Genomic DNA, 19,141 nt, shown 5'->3' with positions numbered 1-19,141 from the left:
TTTTCCTTTTTTGTAATTTTAGCCAATCTGATAGGTGTCAGGTGGTACCTCAGAGTTGTTTTTATTTGCATCTCTCTAATCATTAGAGATTTAGAGCATTTTTTCATATGGGAATAGATAGCTTTGGTTTCTTCATCAGAAAACTGCCTGTTCATATCCTTTGACCATTTCTCAGTTGGGGAATGACTTGGATTCTTATAAATTTGATTTAGTTCCCTATATATTTTAGAGATGAGGCCTTTATCAGCAGTACTGGCCATAAAAATTGTTTCCCAGATTTCTGCCTCTCTTCTAATTTTGGATGCATTGCTTCTGTTTGTACAAAAAATTTTTAATTTAATATAATCAAAATCATCCATTTTGCATTTTATAATATACTCTATCTCTTGTTTGGTCATAAACTGTTCTCCTTTCCCAAGATCTGAAAGGTAGACTATTCCTTCCTCTCCTAATTTATCTATGGTATCACTCTTTATGTCTAAATCTTGAATGCATTTTGACCTTATTTTTGTATAAGGTATAAGATGCTGGTCTCTGCTTAGTTTCTGCCATACTATCTTCCAGTCTTCCCAGCAGTTTTTGTCAAATATTGAGTTCCTATCTCAGAAGCTGGAGTCTTTGGCTTTATCAAACATTATGTACTACTGTGTCTCCTGTGACTAACTTATTCCATTGATCCAAGACTATTTCTTAGCCAGTACCAAATAGTTAAAAAAAATTTTTTTTTTGTGGGGTTAAGTGACTTGTCCAAGGTCACACAGCTTTGACCACTTTGCCACCTAGCTGCCCCATAATTGTGGGGTTTTGTTGTTGTTGTTGTTGTTGTTTTGGTGAGGCAAGTGGGGTTAAGTGACTTGGCCAGGGTCACACAGCTAGTAAGTGTTAAGTGTCTGAGGTTGGATTTGAACTCAGGGCTGGTGCTCTATCCACTGCGCCACCTAGCTGCCATGTATCAAATAGTTTTGATTACTGCTGCTTTATAGTATAGCTTTAGATTCCGGTACAGCTAGCCCACCTTCCTGTGCATTTTTTCCCCTTAGTTCCTTTAATAATCTTGACTTTTTGTTCTTCCAGATGAATTTTGTTATTATTTTTTCTAACTCTATAAAATAATTTTTAGGTATTCTGATTGGTATGGCACTGAATAGGTAAATTAATTTAAGTAGAATTGTAATTTTTATTATATTAGCTCAGCCTACCCATGAGCAATTGATATTTTTCCAGTTATATATATCTGATTTTATTTGTGTGAAAAGTGTTTTCTAATTGTATTCATAGACTTCCTGGGTTTGTTTTGGCAGGTAGATTCCCAAGTATTTTATATTTTCTACAGTTACTTTAAATGGAGTTTCTCTTTCTATCCCTTGCTGCTGAACTTTGTTGGTCATGTTTAGAAATACCTCAGCTTAGTTTTAATTTGCATTTCTCTAATCAGTAGTTATTGAGAACATTTTTTCATAATGCTATACACAACTTTAATTATGTCATTTGAAAACTGCCTGTTCATATCCTTTGTCCATTTCTCAATTAGGGAATGACTTGTATTCTTATATATTTGATTTAGTTCTCTAGATATTTTAGCTATGAGGCCTTTATCAGAAACACTGTAAAAATTGTTTCCCAGCTTTCTGCTTTCCTCTAATCTTGCTTGCATTGGTTTTGTTTGTGCAAAACCTTTTTAATTTAATGTATTAAAAATTATCTACTCTGCATTTCATAATGTTCTCAATCTCATCTTTGTTCATAAATTCTTCCCCTTTCTGACAAGTAAACTATTCCTTCCTTTTATAATTTACCTATATCACTCTTTATGTGTAGATCTTGTACTCATTTTGACTTTACTTTGGTGTACAGTATAAGATGTTGGTCTATGCCTAGTGTCTGTCATACTATTTTCCAGTTTTCCCAGCAGTTTTTGTCAGATAATCCTGGAGGCTAGAGTCTTTGGGTTTATCAAACAGGAGATTGCTATATTCATTTACCGCTGTGTTTTGTGTGCCTAACCCATTCCACTGATCTACCTCTCTATTTCTTAGCCAGTACCAAATATTTTTAATGATTGCTGCTTTATAATATGATTTTAGATCTGGAACAGCTAAGTCTCCTTCCTTTGCTTTTTTTTTCCATTAATTTCCTTTATGTTCTTGACCTTTTTTCCTTCCATATGAATCTTGTTATTATTTTTTTCTAGCTCTATGAAATACTTTTTTGGTAGTTTGATTGATATGGCACTGAATAAGTAAATTAATTTAGGTAGAATTCTAATTTTCATTATATTTGCACAGCCTACCCATGAGCAATTTATATTTTTCCATTTATTTATATCTGATTTTATTTGTGTGAAAAGTGTTTTGTATATAATTACTTTTCTAGCCATAGATTCATTAGAGTGGGAAGTAGCCTTATAACTTAACTAGTCCATTGCCCTCATTTTACAGTTGAAGAAAGCAGGCCCTAGTGAGGTTAAATGATTTTCCTAGTCACACAGGTAGTATGTACTTGTAGGATTTGAACCCATATCTTCTGATTCCAAATTTGATACACTTTCTACTGTACCACATTGTCTTATGTTGAGTGGAAATCTGTCTGCTTTTAATGCCTATCCAGCACTCTTCTGTCTTCTCTATGAGGCTAAGTAAAGCAAGTCTTGTGTAGCTTGAATATGACAACTCTTCAAATATTAGATAATTGCTTCAATGTTCAGCTCCAAGTGGTCTCTTCTTCAGGTTAGGCATTGGACATTTTTTTCAACAGATACTATTAACATGACTTTCCAAATATGTATAGTACATAACTGGACACAATAGTCCCAAACATGGTCTGTAGGACTGTCATCTCAGACTTCCCTTTTTCTAGGTAGTGTGAGCTATGCCTTTGTAGACGTGTCTTACTTTCCTGTTAACCTTTTTGGCTACTACATTTCACTATTAGTGTTGCCATTCTCATTTATTTTAAATTGGCATCCTGCCAGGGTAGGTCTGAGTTTTGAAAATGGCCAAAGATAATTCAGAACTAGGTTTGTTGGCTAAGGTAAGTGATCAAGTCAAAGCATTCCATTTTGGCCTGAAATCCTTTTGATTTGATTTTTAAAAACTTTATCCTATTCATTCATTCATTCATCCATTTATTTGTTTGCTCTAAAGGCCCTTTGAAAAGAGATGTTTAGTTCAGAAAGATTTTGAGAAACAGCAGCAAAAATTAGGAAAAGTATATGCCTTCCAATACTGCCTAATGGTAAAAGGGCAGCACGAGTTTGGGAATGGTGATTTGAAAAACTTAGTGCCATGGCTTTCAAGATACACTCCAAATATGTGGGTTTGTCAAGGAGTGATTTCTCCATTCAAACTGCAAATTTTAAGCTCACTGAAAATATGAAAATTGTGGTTTTGAGATGTAAAAATGCCTAGAAGTGGAAAGATCCATCAACCTCTTATTCTTAAGTTCTATTTGCAGTGGGTGAAAATGTAGACTTGCTTAAATAGTGCGGCCCTTTTAATTTTAACCAATTGTTGTTTCCTTGCTCATTAGGTTGATGAAGCTTATATTAACGATCTTGCAAAAATTGTCAAAGATAAGTAAGTATCCTATGCAAGTAAGTATACTTTATAAAGTTCACCAGTTTTCCATTTTATTTGTATTTTCTCTCCTCCTTCACCTTTCAGCTTTTTTCTTCTTTTCACTTTTTCAAATATTCTCCTGCCAATGATTTATTGCCTGTAGGTAAGATGAAGTGTGGTATAATCAATGAGCAGGGATGACTATCCCTTGTAGGTGGTTCTGTCCATTTCTTTGCAGGACCTTCCTGTATTGGAAGCTCTGCTTTTACCCCTTTCCATTCATTCAGTTCTATGAACATTTGAGAAGTATCTGGGGGAGAGGTAGAGGACATTAACTGGGAGGAACTCAAAAGACTTCCCATTGCAGGCAGCACTTGGTTAATCTGAGGGAGCCTTGAAGGACATTAGTGTTTCTAAGAGGTGGAGATGAGGAGGAGAATGCATGGGGGGACAGCCCATGCAAAGGAACCAAATTGGAAGATGGTATATTGTGTTAAAGAAACTACAGGAGGTTTGCCAGTTTGACTGGAATGAAGAGCCTGTGAAGAGAGTATTGTGAAATCAACTTGGAAAGGTAGCCTGAACCCAAATTGCGAAGGGTTTTCAATGCCAGGAGTTTAGATCTTATTTCCTAGAGAAAACAGGAGGTACCGAAGTTTCTTAAAAGCAGGTGATGACATAGATCTATAACTAAGGCCTATCAATTGACTTTATTTTTTTTTCCAGTTAATAAAAATCTCTTGTTGCTTTTTTCTGTCTCCCATTCCCACCCTACCACTACCATCTTAAAAAGCAAAAATAAACCCCTAGGACAAATATGCTTAGACATAAGGAGGTCACAGGCATGGTGAATGATGCAGCCATTGAGCAGTCATTTGATGGGCTGTTACCAGAAGCAATAGTAGTATTGGTTTGGTTACAGTTCCCAGAGCAAGATGCAGAAAGTAGATGAAGGGGAGGAAGAGGGGGATGAACTCCAGTCTCTCACAGAATCAGAGCTGGGAAAGACCTAAAAGGCTATCCAGTCCAACTTAGACCAAGAAAAATATCCTTTCTCTAGCACACCCAGAAATGGCCACCTTGCCTTTTCTTGAAGACTTTTGGTGAGGGGAAACCTACTCTTTTCTGAGGTAGTTCATTCCACTTTTGTCAATCTTTATTCATTGGACACATTATCATTTAAAAAAAAAATTCAAGAAATTAACTTCCAGTAGATGTCTGGATATTTAAAGGCTTCCACACATTCAAATCATGACTTGGTTCCAAGCTTATTCATAATTTTCCCAACTCATCTGCTTCTGTTTCTGCCTGGGTAGTCTCTATCATATTCACTGTTCTGGCTTGCATCAATCTTCACCCAGATGTTCTTTGTCCTGCTTTCCCTTGCTTGTTCCTGGATTTCCTCATAAGTACAGTTTGATAGGGAGTTCTCTCCCTCCTCCTCCTCATCCCTCCTCCCCTCCTTCCCTCTTTCCCACCCCCAGCCTTTTACCAACTTTCTTTCTAATGAATAAGGTATTGCAGTCAAGGAATCCCATGTGAAATTTCAGACACCTGTGAGGTTACGTTTGTTTCCTTGCTCTGTGTTTCAGCTTGTTTATTTCACATACCTGGTCTACCAGATTAAATATCTGATGTTAAGTTTTATTAAAAAGGAAATATAGCAAAATAACATATAAAAATTTTCACTAATGTCTTCTAAGTATCCCAAGGAACCTATAACTAAATGCTTCATTAATAAAACATCTTGAATTCTTTTTTTTTTTTTTTTTGGTGAGGCAGTTGGGGTTAAGTGACTTGCTGAGGGTCACACAGCTAGTAAGTGTCAAGTGTCTGAGGTCGGATTTGAACTCAGGTGCTCCTGAATCCAGGGCCAGTGCTTTATCCACTGTACCACCTAGCTGCCCCTTGAATTAATTTTATATTATTAATAGCTATCCTTTTTTTTTTCTTTTGGTGAGGCAATCGGGGTTAAGTGACTTGCCCAGGGGCACACAGCTAGTGTCAAGTGTCTGAGGCCAGATTTGAACTCAGATCCTCCTGAATCCAAGGCTGATGCTTTATACACTGTGCCACCTAGCTGCCCCTAATAACTATCCTTTTTAATATCTGTCTTTTATGTTCTTAGAGGTACTTAGCTTAAAATGAAATCTTATTAATTTCATAGGGATAGTATGTGTTGAGGGACAAGACATGCCTTTTTTGTTTGTTTATTTCAGGAAATACGGTATTCATTGTCAATCTACTGTTTGCTTCTGTTTACAGCTTCCTCCAAAAAGTGAATTCTGGAGTCTTAGAGATGATTTCACCACCAGCCTTTTATTATCCATCCTTTTCAGACATCAAGTTAACACTTGGGGACTCAGAAGAAAGAGTGAGGTATGACAATCTGGACAACAGTGTGTTTAAGTTGGTAGTGATTCATTTTGTAAAAACTTTACTAATAATGTTTGAGAATCTGCATCTAAATAGTATATAGCAAACACTGTCAACATTTGGGTACACATATTGAACTTCCCAAGAAAAACCTGCATCCAGTGGGAAGTCTTGGAGCTGTGAGTAGGAAACCTGCATTTTATTTCTAAGGTTGCCCCTCTTTGAGAAAGTCACTTAGCCTCTCTGAGACAGCTTATTTAACCTTTCAAATGAGCACATAAACACCTTCCTCATAAGGGTGTTGGGAGAATCACTGGAGGCAATAAACATGAGAAGAGCCTTTTCAAATTAAAAGGATTTTTTGGCTTTGCAGTTGTGTTCCCGATATTATGAATACCATAGAGGAAGTAGTATAAAAATGCTACACTGTGGATTCCTTCCCAGAGAATTTTTCTTGAGAGCAAGACTAGGTAGGATTTCTCCTTGAAGCTCACAGTTCTGTTTGATTTTGGTTTGAAAGTGGCTACAGTTTTTTAGACAGTGGATACTTGTTATAGGCTCACAGAGGCTCAAAGTTGGAGAAGCCACCTCAACCCTTCTTCCTGTGAACTAGAATATTCTCTGTAATGTACTGCATGATGGGTTGTTCAGCCTCAGCTTTAAGACCAGAAGTGAGATGAGAACCTGCTTTTTTCCTCAGGTAGCCTGTTCCACTTTGGGACAGGCTTAATTGTTAGGAAGTTTTTCTTTACATTGACCTTCATTCAATCCTCCTCCTGACAATGTCAGCTCATTACTACTAGCTTCAGTCCTATAGACCAATGCAGAAGAAGGACCTGGGATTTAGAGAAGGAAAGAATCCTTGATGTTACCTGGTCTAACCCTTTCACTTTTTAGATTAGGAGACTGAGGCCCACAGAGAATAAGTGATTTGTTCAAGATCACACAGAACTGGGATTCAGACCCCGGTCCTTTGATCGGAAATGTAGAATTTAACACAATATATATATTCCAGTTGTAGTATGACCAAATTAGAGTGCAGTGGGACTGTTTGTTGTCTCTGTCTTTCTCATCAGTGTATCTCTCCTAAGTCTTTCTATGATGGTATTTGGGTTTTTGGGTTTCCATATAACACTTATGTTTAGCCCGAAGTCCACTAATAATACTCTTAGATTTTTTTTTTAGAAAAACTGTTTTCTGGCTATGCCTGCCCCTATTTTATACTAGTGAAGTTGATTTTTCTTTTAATCCTAACGTAAGATTTTTACATTTATCTTTCTCACATTTCATCATTGTCCCGATTCAGACCAGTCTAATTTCTGATCACTTTTTGGATACTGATCATGTCATCTCACATGTTAGCTATTCCTTTTAGGTTTGTGCCACCTTTTATCTAAGTCATTCATAAAATGCTAACCATGTAGTGCAGGGAGAAGGATAGGATAATCCCTTGGAGGACACCATGAGATTCTTTCTTCAAAGTTGATATGAAGCCATTTTGGACAAATTTTTGTTTTTTGTTGAGTTGTTCCAGTCATGTCAACTCCCTGTGACTGCATTTGGTTTTTTTTTTTTTTTGGCAAGGATACTGTAGTGGTTTGCCATTTTCTTCTCCTGTTCATTTTATACAGGGTGGGCCAAAAGTCACAAATATTTAATAACTCCTTTATTTTTTAGTTTTTAATTTATAATACCATAGCATCATATACAGTATATATAAGAAATGAATTTACTTTATATGTGAAAAATTAAGTCTCATCAATGGTAAAAAAATAAAGAAAAAAATTCAAAAAGTTATTAAAATATCATACCCTTTTCTGACTTATTAAAACATCAGAATCCTTCATGACTTTTGGCCCACCCTGTAGGTGAGGAACTGGGCCAAACAGGGCTAAATAATAACTTGTCCAGGATCACACAACTACTGAATATCTGAATTTGAACTCAAGTACTTCTGACTCCTGGGCCGGTTCTCTATCCACTGTTCCAGCCACCTAGCTGCCCAGCTGACAAATCTTTGGGTCTGACTATTTGGGTCAGTGTCATCTCCACCTAACTGTACTGTTGATTAGCCCACATGTCTCCACCATATAGACAGGAAAAGACTTTACTAAAATCTAGGTGTAAACTATCTATTTTCCTTGTCAGAAAAGAAAATCAAGTCAGTCTTCTGTGAAAACTGGTGTGACTTGTTCTGGATGAAATCATGTTGACTCTTTGTAATTCCTGATTTTTTTTTTCTAGTTATTCACCAACCATTCTTTTAATAATACATTTCAGAATTTTATCAAGAGCAGAAATCAAGCTCTCTGGTAAACAGTTTCTAGATTATTCTCTTCTCCACTCCCCCTCCCTGCCTTTTTTGAAAATTAAAATATTTACCCATCTCCTCATGTGACACCTCTCCTGTTCATGATGTTGAGTTTCAGTTCCCTATTCCTCACTTTTGTTCTGTTCTTTCTAGTCCAAAGGTCATTCTCCTTGACAGTCTATGAGTTGACAATCTCAGTGTTTCCAAGGCTGTTTCTTTAAATGACACTTCCCCTCCCCTCCACCCATTTTCTTCTTCATAGGTAGGAATCTTTTCTCTTTGTGTCTGTAGAATTTCTTTCTCGGACAACTCATCTGTCTTGGGCTAATGGCTTCTAGCTTAAGTTCTTGGGATCTTACCTATCCTTTCTCTGAATCTTTTGGAATCTTCTTTCCCTGGGTAAATATTCTCCTCTTCAACTCTGTCACAGGTTCTCAGAGAGAAAGGGAGTAGTCACTTTTTCCCAAGGTTCTCACCATTTCTACTTTTGCAACCTGTTATTTGGTGAGGCTCTAGTCCTTCACTCATTTTGGCCTTTTCCACAAGATTGTCACAGAAAAGAAATTCTACCTGTTTCTTATCTCATATTTCAGAAGATCAAGTCTCAGAAAAACATTTTAACAGTTTGTACTGGTTTAGGTACAAAGTTAAATTGCTCTTAATCTTCAGGTCAGTTTAGTCAGTTTTTGATCAGCACCTACTCTAGCTGTTCATTAAGTGCTAGGTGTTTGTGGGGAAAATACATGGACTGCATAACAATGCCCTTTCCTCAGGATGTTTATAGTCTTTTGTCAAAGGAATAAAACTTTTGTATATGAAACTAAAAACAGGAGTAATAATAGTATATGTTGAATCACATAACATTGTATAGTCAGATAAATGGGACAAGACAGAAGCATGGTGTAGTGAGTGGATGGAGACCTGGCCTTGAAGCCAGCAAGACCTGTGGTTCAAGTGCTGCTTCTTCTGAACCTTATTGGTTGTGTGACCATGGCCAAGTCACTTAACCTCTCATTGTTCTTGGCAGTTCTCTTGGATTATAAATTGTTATGGGGGCAGCTAGATGGTGCAGTGGATAGAGCACCTGCCCTGGAGTCAGGAGTACCTGAGTTCAAATCTGGCCTCAGACACTTAACACTTACTAGCTGTGTGACCCTGGGCAAGTCACTTAGCCCCAACTGTATCATTAAAAAAATTAAAAAAAAAATTGTTATGGTGGAAGGATTTCCTCATACCAGGAGTGTATGGTATCAATGTAATAATAGGTCTGTTTCCTATCCCTCTATTTGGCAAAATGTTTCAAGTCATCTCAGTGAACTTATGGGAAAAACAAGGACCATGAGTTGGAGGGAAAAAAAAATTAATTTCTCTTCTGGAGAGCAGATTAAAACAGTTCATTATATGCAGGAATCAGGTGCTTTTAAAATCTTCATTTAAAAAACTAACTAAATATGAGCCCATGGTATTAACAGCATATGGTTTGAATGAATAAAAAACCCATTTATTAAGAGTGGTGGCAGCTAGGTGGCACAGTGGAGAGAGCACTGGGCTAGGAGTCAAGAGGACCTGAGTTCAAATTCAGAAAGTTGTTTAACTCAGATTGCCTCAAAAACCAAAAAGTTTACTGTATGCCAGACACTACAAAACAAGACAGTACCTAATATCAAGGGGCTCATAATCTAATTGAAGAAGACCACACTTATTTGATTAGTTAATTCACTGGACCTCAGTTTCCTCAACTTTAAAATGAGGGAGTTAGATTAGATGACCTCTTCAATCTCTCCTAGCTCTAAATTTACAATCCATTGATTCTTAAAATGACTTAAATATTAACTGTACTCATAAGATCACAAAATCATATCTCAAACTAGAAATAACCTCAGAAGCCATCTAGTCTGAACCCAGCACCCCATTTCATGGATGAGCATACTGAAGCTTAAGGAGGTATAATGATTTGTTTAAGATCATTCAAGTAGTGAGTATCAGAAGTGTGATTTGAACCCAGGTCCTCTGACTTCTATAGCCAGTGCTTTTTTCCCTCTGTGCCACATTTGAAAAATATTAATTTAATTGGTTTTGTTTCTTGTGAAATAATGATATTGCTGGTAGCCAGAGTTAAATATAAATCAAATGTGTTTTCTTTTTAATATACTCCTGTTTCATTACTAAATGACTCTTTTTTGCGTGTGCCCTGTTAGTGCCTGCTTTTGCCATGGCAGTAGATTTTAAAGAGCTGGTAGATTGTTGGGGTGAGAAAGGTACCCTTAACAGGTCTTGGCTTTCCCATCCCCATCGGTATACAAATCATTTGACTGGAATGCAGCCAGGGTTGTAAAAGTCAATCATTGACCTTTCTGTCATTCTGATTGCTTTTCACTTGTACTAAGACTTGAATGTGGTTTTTACTGCTTCAAATGACTATTTTTTCATTTACTTTCATTTAGGAATTAGTCACACTTTCTCAAGTTATTATTTACTCATTTGCTTTCATTCAGGAATGAACTACTTTGAGCCAATGACAAAAATATGTCAAGTAGAAAAAAAAACCCTAATTTTTCCCCTGTTTTTTGAGCCAAATGACAAACTTCTTCCCTTTTCCTCAATTATTCCCAAATGCCCAGAATATCAGTATATTATATTCAGAAGAATGAGTAAAAACTGCAGTCAACTGTGGATTATGTCCTGCTTCATGTGACAATAAGTATAAATTAGCTCACTTCTCAGAAGGCATTGGGTGGCCCCAAATCCTCAGAAGTAACAATCAAAGCTGCAGAGAAATTCCATAATAATTCCCAGCCCTGCTAGTGTCATGGTTGTTGAAGCAGCAGGAAGCCATGCAATTCATTCATTCATTCATTCATTTAAAAAATACTTGTGAAATGCTCCATGCCAGTTGCTGGGGGAGCTAGGGATTGCTTGTTAAGGCAGCAGGTAGAGGACCAATGAGCACCAGAATGAAGGTGTGTCTGATACTCAGGTATGAGACAAACCCTGTACACATAGAATTACATATGTCTGAATGCGGGGAGAGGGAGAGTTGAGGAGACTCCTAAAGGAAGTTTAGCAGGTATACACCATGAGCATGAAACAAGGAGAATAGCATTTATCCATCAGCAGCTGGTAAAGCTACACTCTCTAGCTCCATTGGTTTTTTTTGTTTTGTTTTGTTTTTAGTGAGGCAATTGGGGTTAAGTGACTTGCCCAGGGTCACACAGCTAGTAAGTGTTAAGTGTCTGAGGCCGGATTTGAACTCAGGTCCTCCTGACTCCAGGGCCGGTGCTCTATCCACTGCGCCACCTAGCTGCCCCCCTCTAGCTCCATTGGTCAAAGCCATAATAGTCATTGTATTCTGCATTTATTTATTATATCATTTAAATATATTGATTCACTTGTACTGATACACATGAAGTTTACATTTGAGTGGACTGGAACATAAGAAATATTATATACCGGTCTTTCCCCCTTCTCCCACCCCTCCCTGGCCATCCTTTTACCAAGGAATAAAAGGATTTTAAGTTTGTGTCAGATCCTGTTGCCTGTTTTGGCATAGAATCTGTATGATAGGGTAATTCATTTTCAATACCACTGAAGCCCTTGTTAGGAAGAAGAGATATTTGTTAAAATGCATAAATTATGCTGGTTGAGAAACTTGTTCTATTTATGGATCTTGTTCATCCATTTAAATCCATCCACGTCAAGGTGCCATAAGATTATCTCTTTTAGGCACGACAAATTGTGGCAGATGGCATGGAGAGCACTATCCATGGGAAGATTTGTTTGCAGGTCAATGATAGCCCTAGGACACTATTCATGGGAGCACCTTTCTTACAGTTTATAGAAAATGTATGTAGACTGACAGTCTACAGAGAATTGGCAGGTAGCAAAAATGAAGCATTTTCTTTTACTCCAGGTGATAGCTTTTTGGTTCTCTCATGTACCTCATAAATATAGGAAAACTTTTTTTTTTCCTTGCCACCCAATAATTACACTGGTAAGAAGAGAATTCTGGTGACTTCAAATGATTATGACTCAGATTTATTATTTGTAATAAGTTAGAGGAAACTCAACAGGAAATGGAATAACCAATTAGAAGATCGGAGGAGTCCAGCTTACTGCTTCAAACTTCCCTCATTTTATGGTGGTCACTATTAGCTAAGTAAAGACAGCATCCTTTAGCACACAAAGTTGCTGGCTTCACTTCACCTAGGAAACACATTCTTATAGTAGCCATCCTGAAGAGTTTATCAGTTCATCTGGTCCCTGAATTGTGTTGTATACATCGTACTTTTGAAAAATAATGGAAAAAATATTAATGGAGATTTTTATTGCTAACCTTTAGGTGGAGGACTAAACAAAACCTGGATTACAGCTTCATGATGCTATATGCCCAAGATAAGGGCAAGTTTTACCTGCAGGTAAGGTGATATTATAAATAGTTCCAGCAGGGGCATTCAGTTGGACAGAAGCACATAAGGCAGCTGCTCTATGCAGAACATTGTGCTGGGGATGGGTGGTAGATGCTAAGGTCCATCTCTGCCTTATTATACCTTCCTATTCCCTTATACTTGTATGAGAGGATAAGATAAAAACTGGTGTCATTATAATAGGACGTAAGAAATGGTAAGTGGTGCATAAGAGAAGAAAATACTCTATGAGGGCTTTGCAGCCGTGGAGGAACTGGTTCATGGAGGGAGTAGCTCGTGGACTGAGACTTGAAGGACAGCATAGTATGCCTTTTTTTTTTCTTTTCTTTTCTTTTCTTTTTTTTCCAGGGCAATGGGGGTTAAGTGACTTGCCCAGGGTCACACAGCTAGTAAGTGTCTGAAGCTGGGTTTGAACTGAGGTCCTTCTGAATCCAAGGCTGGTGCCTTATCCACTGCACCACCTAGCTGCCCCAGCATAGAATGTCAATAGGCAGCCATGGAGGGAGGCATTCCAGGTCTAAAGAATGGTGTGAACAGATATTCAGAGGGAGGAAAGTGTGAGTTATGGACAAGGGACCACCCATTTTTTTTCTGTGTGAGATATAGTGAGAAATGAAGATCGGTACCAGCTTATGGAGAGTTCCACTTGTTTTTCTGTAGCAGTGATCATTCTTTTATATAGCTGATTGGTTTTTTTTATTTCTCTTTTTATTGTTTATTGATTTTTTATTGTTTATTTTACTTTTTTCATTTTATATTTTGGCAGTTTATTTCCTTTTTCTTGAAGGTAACTACCAATTTATCAAATTTAGTTTTTCTTTTGTAACGATTGGAATGACGCCACCTACTGGAGACTTACTGTAGAAGAGTTCCGCCCATGAAGGGAAGGTCTTTGAGGGCAAGACCAGGAGTCTTTTCTTTGGCGTCAGGAAGTGACGCGGGCTGGTGGGAGGAGGAAGGAAGAGACTGGCGCTCAGTCTCGAGCTCTTGTTTTTGGACTCTGGTGGAGAGCGGAGCTAGAAATGTGCTCTCCCTTTAATAGATAGGAATCTAGGCCTTTCTCTCTCTACCAAAATTCTTATTCTCCTTAATAAATGCTTAAAAGTCTAACTCTTGCTAAAGCTTATAATTTATTGGTGACCACTCACTAGATATTTTAGACAGTTTAGCTAGAATTTTAGCCCTTAACACTTTTAAAAATAATTCAGCGATCATTTCTATTCTCTTTTGTGACCTGGTTTATCTCTCCTCTAAATTTCAACATTTTGTCTTTTGTGCTGAGCATTGTGGTTTTCATACATGGGAGTAAATGGGGCTAACATTTGAAGAAAGTGGAGATGTTTCTTAGCTCAGAAAGTGAATTTGGTAAGCTTGATTCTTCTATTCCTTTGTAATGGGGTGGCTCTTTCAAAGTTTCCTTGGACATCCTTATATATTCATTTAAGGCAGAAATACCATATTTCTTCCTGAAATCTCATAGTTAGAGATCATAAGTTGGTATGATGCTGTTTCAGTACTGACAGCATGGCTCCCAGATGGAATAACACCAGAGGATTGGAGACCTTGCTTCAAATCACCTCAGTTATTAATCACATACTCTGTTCAAAACACTGTATTGAGTACTGGGGTTTTAGTGAAGCCCAAGCTCAATATGACTCCACCGATTGGGACCCCATCTTGTAATTATGAGTTGATTGTTTTTAACCCAATTAGAGACTTTACATTTATCTTTTAAAATTCATGAGCTGCTGTGTCTGCATAATTCATCTCTGCATGGTCATCATAGGGATGGTCGTTTTTGAATTTAGACTGGTTCTTGGGCAGCACTGGTAGAAAAATTTGAGGATAGAAGGAAGACTAAGAGTTGGGAGGACAAGGGACAACTTCAGAGAAGAAGTGACACCTGAGCAGAGCCTCGGATGCATGTAAAGAAGCCACAGAGATGTTGGGAGAACAGCCTACTTTTGGATGGCTCTCATTGCTAGAAAGGAGACTGAATTTCCCTTCTTGAAACCTGTTCCCTTGGCTTCCTTTAGTTCTGAAGCCAAGACCACATCTTAATCTCTTTCCCAAGTGACAATTCTTCAGATACTTGAAAAGAGCTGCCAACATTTCATATTTCACCCATCTCCTCCTTAATAGAACGTAAAATCCTTAAGAGCTGGGTTTATTTTTTGTATTTGTATGCCTAGCACAATGCCTGGAAATATAGGTGCTCAATAAATGTCAAATTCATCAGCATGTGGGAGGCCAATTAGGAAGCTGTTGCCACATTCCAAATAGTACTGTCCTCAATGAGGTAGAAAATGACTTCAATCCCTTTCCTGGTCTGATGAGCCATAATGTGTGTAGCACAAAGAATGATAGATCTGGAATCAATGAACTTGGATTCAAATCCTAGCTCTCCTCACCATGTGTGTGACTTTGGGCAAACCATTTTACTTATCTAGGACACAATTTTTTCATGAATAAAATAAGGGCATTGGACTAGATGATCTTTAAGACCCCAATCAAGTTCCATAAATTCTGTGAGCCTAGGAGTAGATTAGCAACTATCAGCAAATAAGCCTTGACCTCAAAATCACAAGTGTATAGAGCTTCAGGGAAGAGAAGGGGAAAGAGATGGCAAAGTGAAAAGGAAAGGAAAAGGATTACCTGTTGCTATGAACTACTTTGCAACCTTACTTAACAGGCATTCTTTTTTTTTTTTTTAAGTGAGGCAGTTGGGGTTAAGTGACTTGCCCAGGGTCACACAGCTAGTAAGTGTTAAGTGTCTGAGGCCAGATTTGAACTCAGGTACTCCTGACTCCAGGGCCGGTGCTCTATCCACTGTGCCACCTAGCTGCCCCATCAGACATGCTTTAAAGATTCACTTGTCTCTCATCACTTTAGGTATGATCTACTAAGCCTTACTCTAGCATTGGTGGTGTAACGATTGGAATGATGCCACACCTGCTGGAGACTTACTGTAGAAAAGCTCCACCATGAAGTGAAGGTCTTTGAAGGCAAGACCAGGAGTCTTTTCTTTGGCATCAGGAAGTGACATTTGCTTGTGGGAGGAAGAAGGGGGGAGCCTGGTGCTCTGACTGGTGCGCTTTTCCTGAGGACTCTGGAGAAGGGACCTAGAAATGCACTCTCCCTTTAATAGATAGATGAATGTAGGCCTTTCTTTCTCTCTTTTCCAAATTCTTATTCTCTTTAATAAATGCTTAAAAATCTAACTCTTGCTAAAGCTTATAATTTATTGGCGACCACTCATTAGATATTTTAGACAGACTAGCTAGAATTTTAGCCCTTAAAAGTGATTATTAAGGTTAATTGATAATGAAAGCAGATGGTTCTCTCCTCCACCTCCTTGTTATTATATCCCTTTCTGCTATCTTGTCCAACAGTTATGTGACGTTATCTCATTGGCTGTCCCCGAGGCTCTGTCCACAGCAGACTTGAGTCAGAGTCCAAAATTATGTTGAGATGCTGCTCTAGCCAGTGTGGGCAGAAATGATGGACTGTCATGATAACTACTTGATAACGATCATCGCAAAAGTTTCAACATGTTAACTTTTTTTTTCTTTCTTTTTAAAATAAAGTTTTTAAAAAATAAACCTAACCTACATTTTCCCTCTTACTGGTAAGGGATATTTGATTCCAAATCCCCATGCAAGTACAAATGAAATGCGAGAAGCTTTATGGAATGATTAGAAACATTTTATATAATCAGGAACCTTTAGGATTTCTAGAGAAGTCCCTAATACCAAGAGATAACTGAACTTTTCCTGAAAAAGAGCTTTGCTTGAAAATTGCATAATCTGATCAATGATCTACTCATTTGACAAATTATTATTGAGTATCCACTGTTTGTAAGTCTCCTTGCTAGACCCCTTTGGGGGATAAAGAGAATATGGTCTAGGCTCTGCCTGCATGGAATTTACAAGCTAGGAGGATAGAAGGAAATAAAGATAACTTCATATAGTATAACGGGAATATGAAAGTCCAGTAAGAGGCAGGAGTGTGCTGCTTTTGTTTCAGAGTAAGGCAGGATTACTCCCACCATGAAGGAGGGAGAGTTGGCCCCAGGAGGCAATGGGAATTAGGCTTAACTTTGGAGTCTGGGGTATCTTGATCTGAATCCTGGCACTTTGAATTGCTACCACTGTGACCTTCAGCAATTCCCTAGGTTTCTCAGGGCCTCAGTTTCCTGATCTCTTAAATGAGGGAGTTAGACGAGATAGCCTCTGAGCTTTCTTCTAGCTCTATTACCTCATGGTCTTCTGAATCAAGGAAGGCTATGGGGAAGAGATGACAGTTGATGTTTGCTTTGAGAAAAACACATGGTCTTGGTAGGAAAGGGCCATCCAGATAAGCAGGAGCACAAAGGAGAAACAGCAAGCGATAGGTGTGGGGAATAGCCAGCCATCCAGCTGGCAGGTGCAGGTGCCCTGAGTGTACCTGAGGAGTGTGAGATGAGCCTGGAACGGTAGGTTAGAACAAACACACAGTGGGCCTTGAATCCTAAAGGGCGGAGATGAGAATGACTGCAGTAGGGAATAAAGAGCCTTTGTAGTGTTTTGTTTGGGTTTTTGCACAAGGAAAGGGAATGCTCAGAGGTACTCTTTTAGGAAAATTAACCCGACAGTTGTGTGTAGATCAGTTTGGAAGTAGAAAAGACTGAAGACATAGGGACCAGGTAGGAAGCTTCTGCACATGTCTGGTGATAGATCATAGAAACCTGAAGCAGAGAAGTCCTGAGGAGGAGGTACTGGTTCTGGCATGATATATTGGCCTTGGCTCTAGGGCCACAGGCCCTGGTTTCCAATCTTGCCTCTCATGTATATACTGTGTGACTTTGGGCAAATCACCTAATATCCTTGGGACTCAGTTTCCCCATCTCTAAAATGAGATAACTATGTAAATGGCTTCTGAGGGCCTATCGAGCTCTGGAAGCATGAGCCTGCAATCTTGTCATGTTGTGCCATTGCTTAGTGGTGGAGCATTAGCCCTCAAACAAAACAGGGATGCGGTGGTCAATGGTACAAACACCTCAGGCGACAATATGAAGATTAAAGAATATGAAATTATCAGAGGCCGAGAGCAGGCAAAGGGGCACCAATCCAGCCTGTTAATAGAAGTGCCCAGGGTCACACAATTCTCATACACACAGATCAGGAATCTAGGTAGGTAAATCACAGGAATATCATATTCCATGCCCTCCGATCCTTTAATGTAGAAGCTTCTACATTAAAGAAAGATAAAGTGGTAAAATCTATTGGGTAAAGAATCAAGACAAGTAAATTACAGGTTAAATGACCAGACAAAAGGTTGACAATCTGAGTAAGATAAACTGGATGGGTTGGAGCATTGTGTTGTGAATAACATTTTGAGACAAAGTTTGTCTTATACAAGGTGTCTCAAAATTTAGTGCCATTTTAAGTTTTAATAGGGCACTTAGGTGGCACAGTGAATAGAATGCCTGACCTGGAATCAGAAAGAGAAATCTTCCTGAGTTCAAATCAGGCCTCTGACACTTAATTATCTATTACATTTGGTGAGTGACTTCATCCTGTCTGCCTCAGTTTCCTCATCTGTAAAATAAGCTGGAGAAGGAAATGGCAAACCATTCCAGTATCTTTGCCAAGAAAACCCCAAATGGGGTCACCAAGAATTGGAGATGACTGAAAATGACTGAACAAGAAGTCACAATACCTTTTATTAGAATTCAAATTCTTAGATCAGGTTTAAGCTATTAAAATTTTAAATGACACTTAATTTTGGGTCACCCTGTCTAGATATAGGCCCACAAATTATAGAATTTGGGGTTTTTTTGGCAGGACAATGAGGGTTATGTGACTTGCCTAGGGTCACGTAGCTAGTAAGTGTCAAGTGTCTGAGGCTGCATTTGAACTCAGGTCCTCCTGAATCCAGGGCCAGTGTTTTATCTACTGCACCACCTAGCTGCCCCCAAATTATAGAATTCTCAACTTAGCTAAAACAAGGACAGACCGGAGTCGGGCTGAATTTGCTGGCATTACATAGCTTACAGAGCCAGTAAGTATAAAGGCTCAGAATCAAACCCTGGTCTTCCTAGTCCAAGTCTAGCCTTCTTTCCATTGTAACACACTGCTTCCTCTCCTGACCCCACTCTTCTTTCTGCTTTCATTGCCCCACTCTCTTATATTTAGAATCCTTACTGCTGGGGGCGGCTAGGTGGTGCAGTGGATAAAGCACCGGCCCTGGATTCAGTAGTACCTGAGTTCAAATCCGGCCTCAGACACTTGACCACTTACTAGCTGTGTGACCCTGGGCAAGTCACTTAACCCTCATTGCCCTGCAAAAAAAAAAAAAAAGAATACTGCTTCCATGACTTGTTGGCCCACAAGATGGCCATGCCCCTCACCCATGCTGTTGATAGCTTGGTGTTGAGACTCATTTCCATTGGCCTCTTGAGCCCTAATTGTAGCTTCCCATTAGTAACAGGC

At 38.6% G+C, this 19,141-nt stretch overlaps 1 protein-coding gene across 1 annotated transcript in view; it reads left to right on the top strand.

Annotated features, from left to right (window-relative positions):
• MGAT4D (MGAT4 family member D) overlaps positions 1 to 19,141 on the top strand; it is a 127,816-nt gene that overhangs the window by 65,410 nt on the left and 43,265 nt on the right. The window contains exons 5-7 of the mRNA XM_043973134.1: positions 3,529 to 3,575; positions 5,823 to 5,936; positions 12,584 to 12,659. Coding sequence (XP_043829069.1) covers positions 3,529 to 3,575; positions 5,823 to 5,936; positions 12,584 to 12,659 — 237 coding nt within the window. The remainder of the gene's footprint in view (positions 1 to 3,528; positions 3,576 to 5,822; positions 5,937 to 12,583; positions 12,660 to 19,141) is intronic.

This window comes from Dromiciops gliroides, chromosome 6, assembly GCF_019393635.1.
Source record: "Dromiciops gliroides isolate mDroGli1 chromosome 6, mDroGli1.pri, whole genome shotgun sequence".
NCBI classification, from domain to species: domain Eukaryota; kingdom Metazoa; phylum Chordata; class Mammalia; order Microbiotheria; family Microbiotheriidae; genus Dromiciops; species Dromiciops gliroides.
Note: the sequence above shows the minus strand (reverse complement) of the source record. Positions and strands in the feature narration are given on the sequence as shown.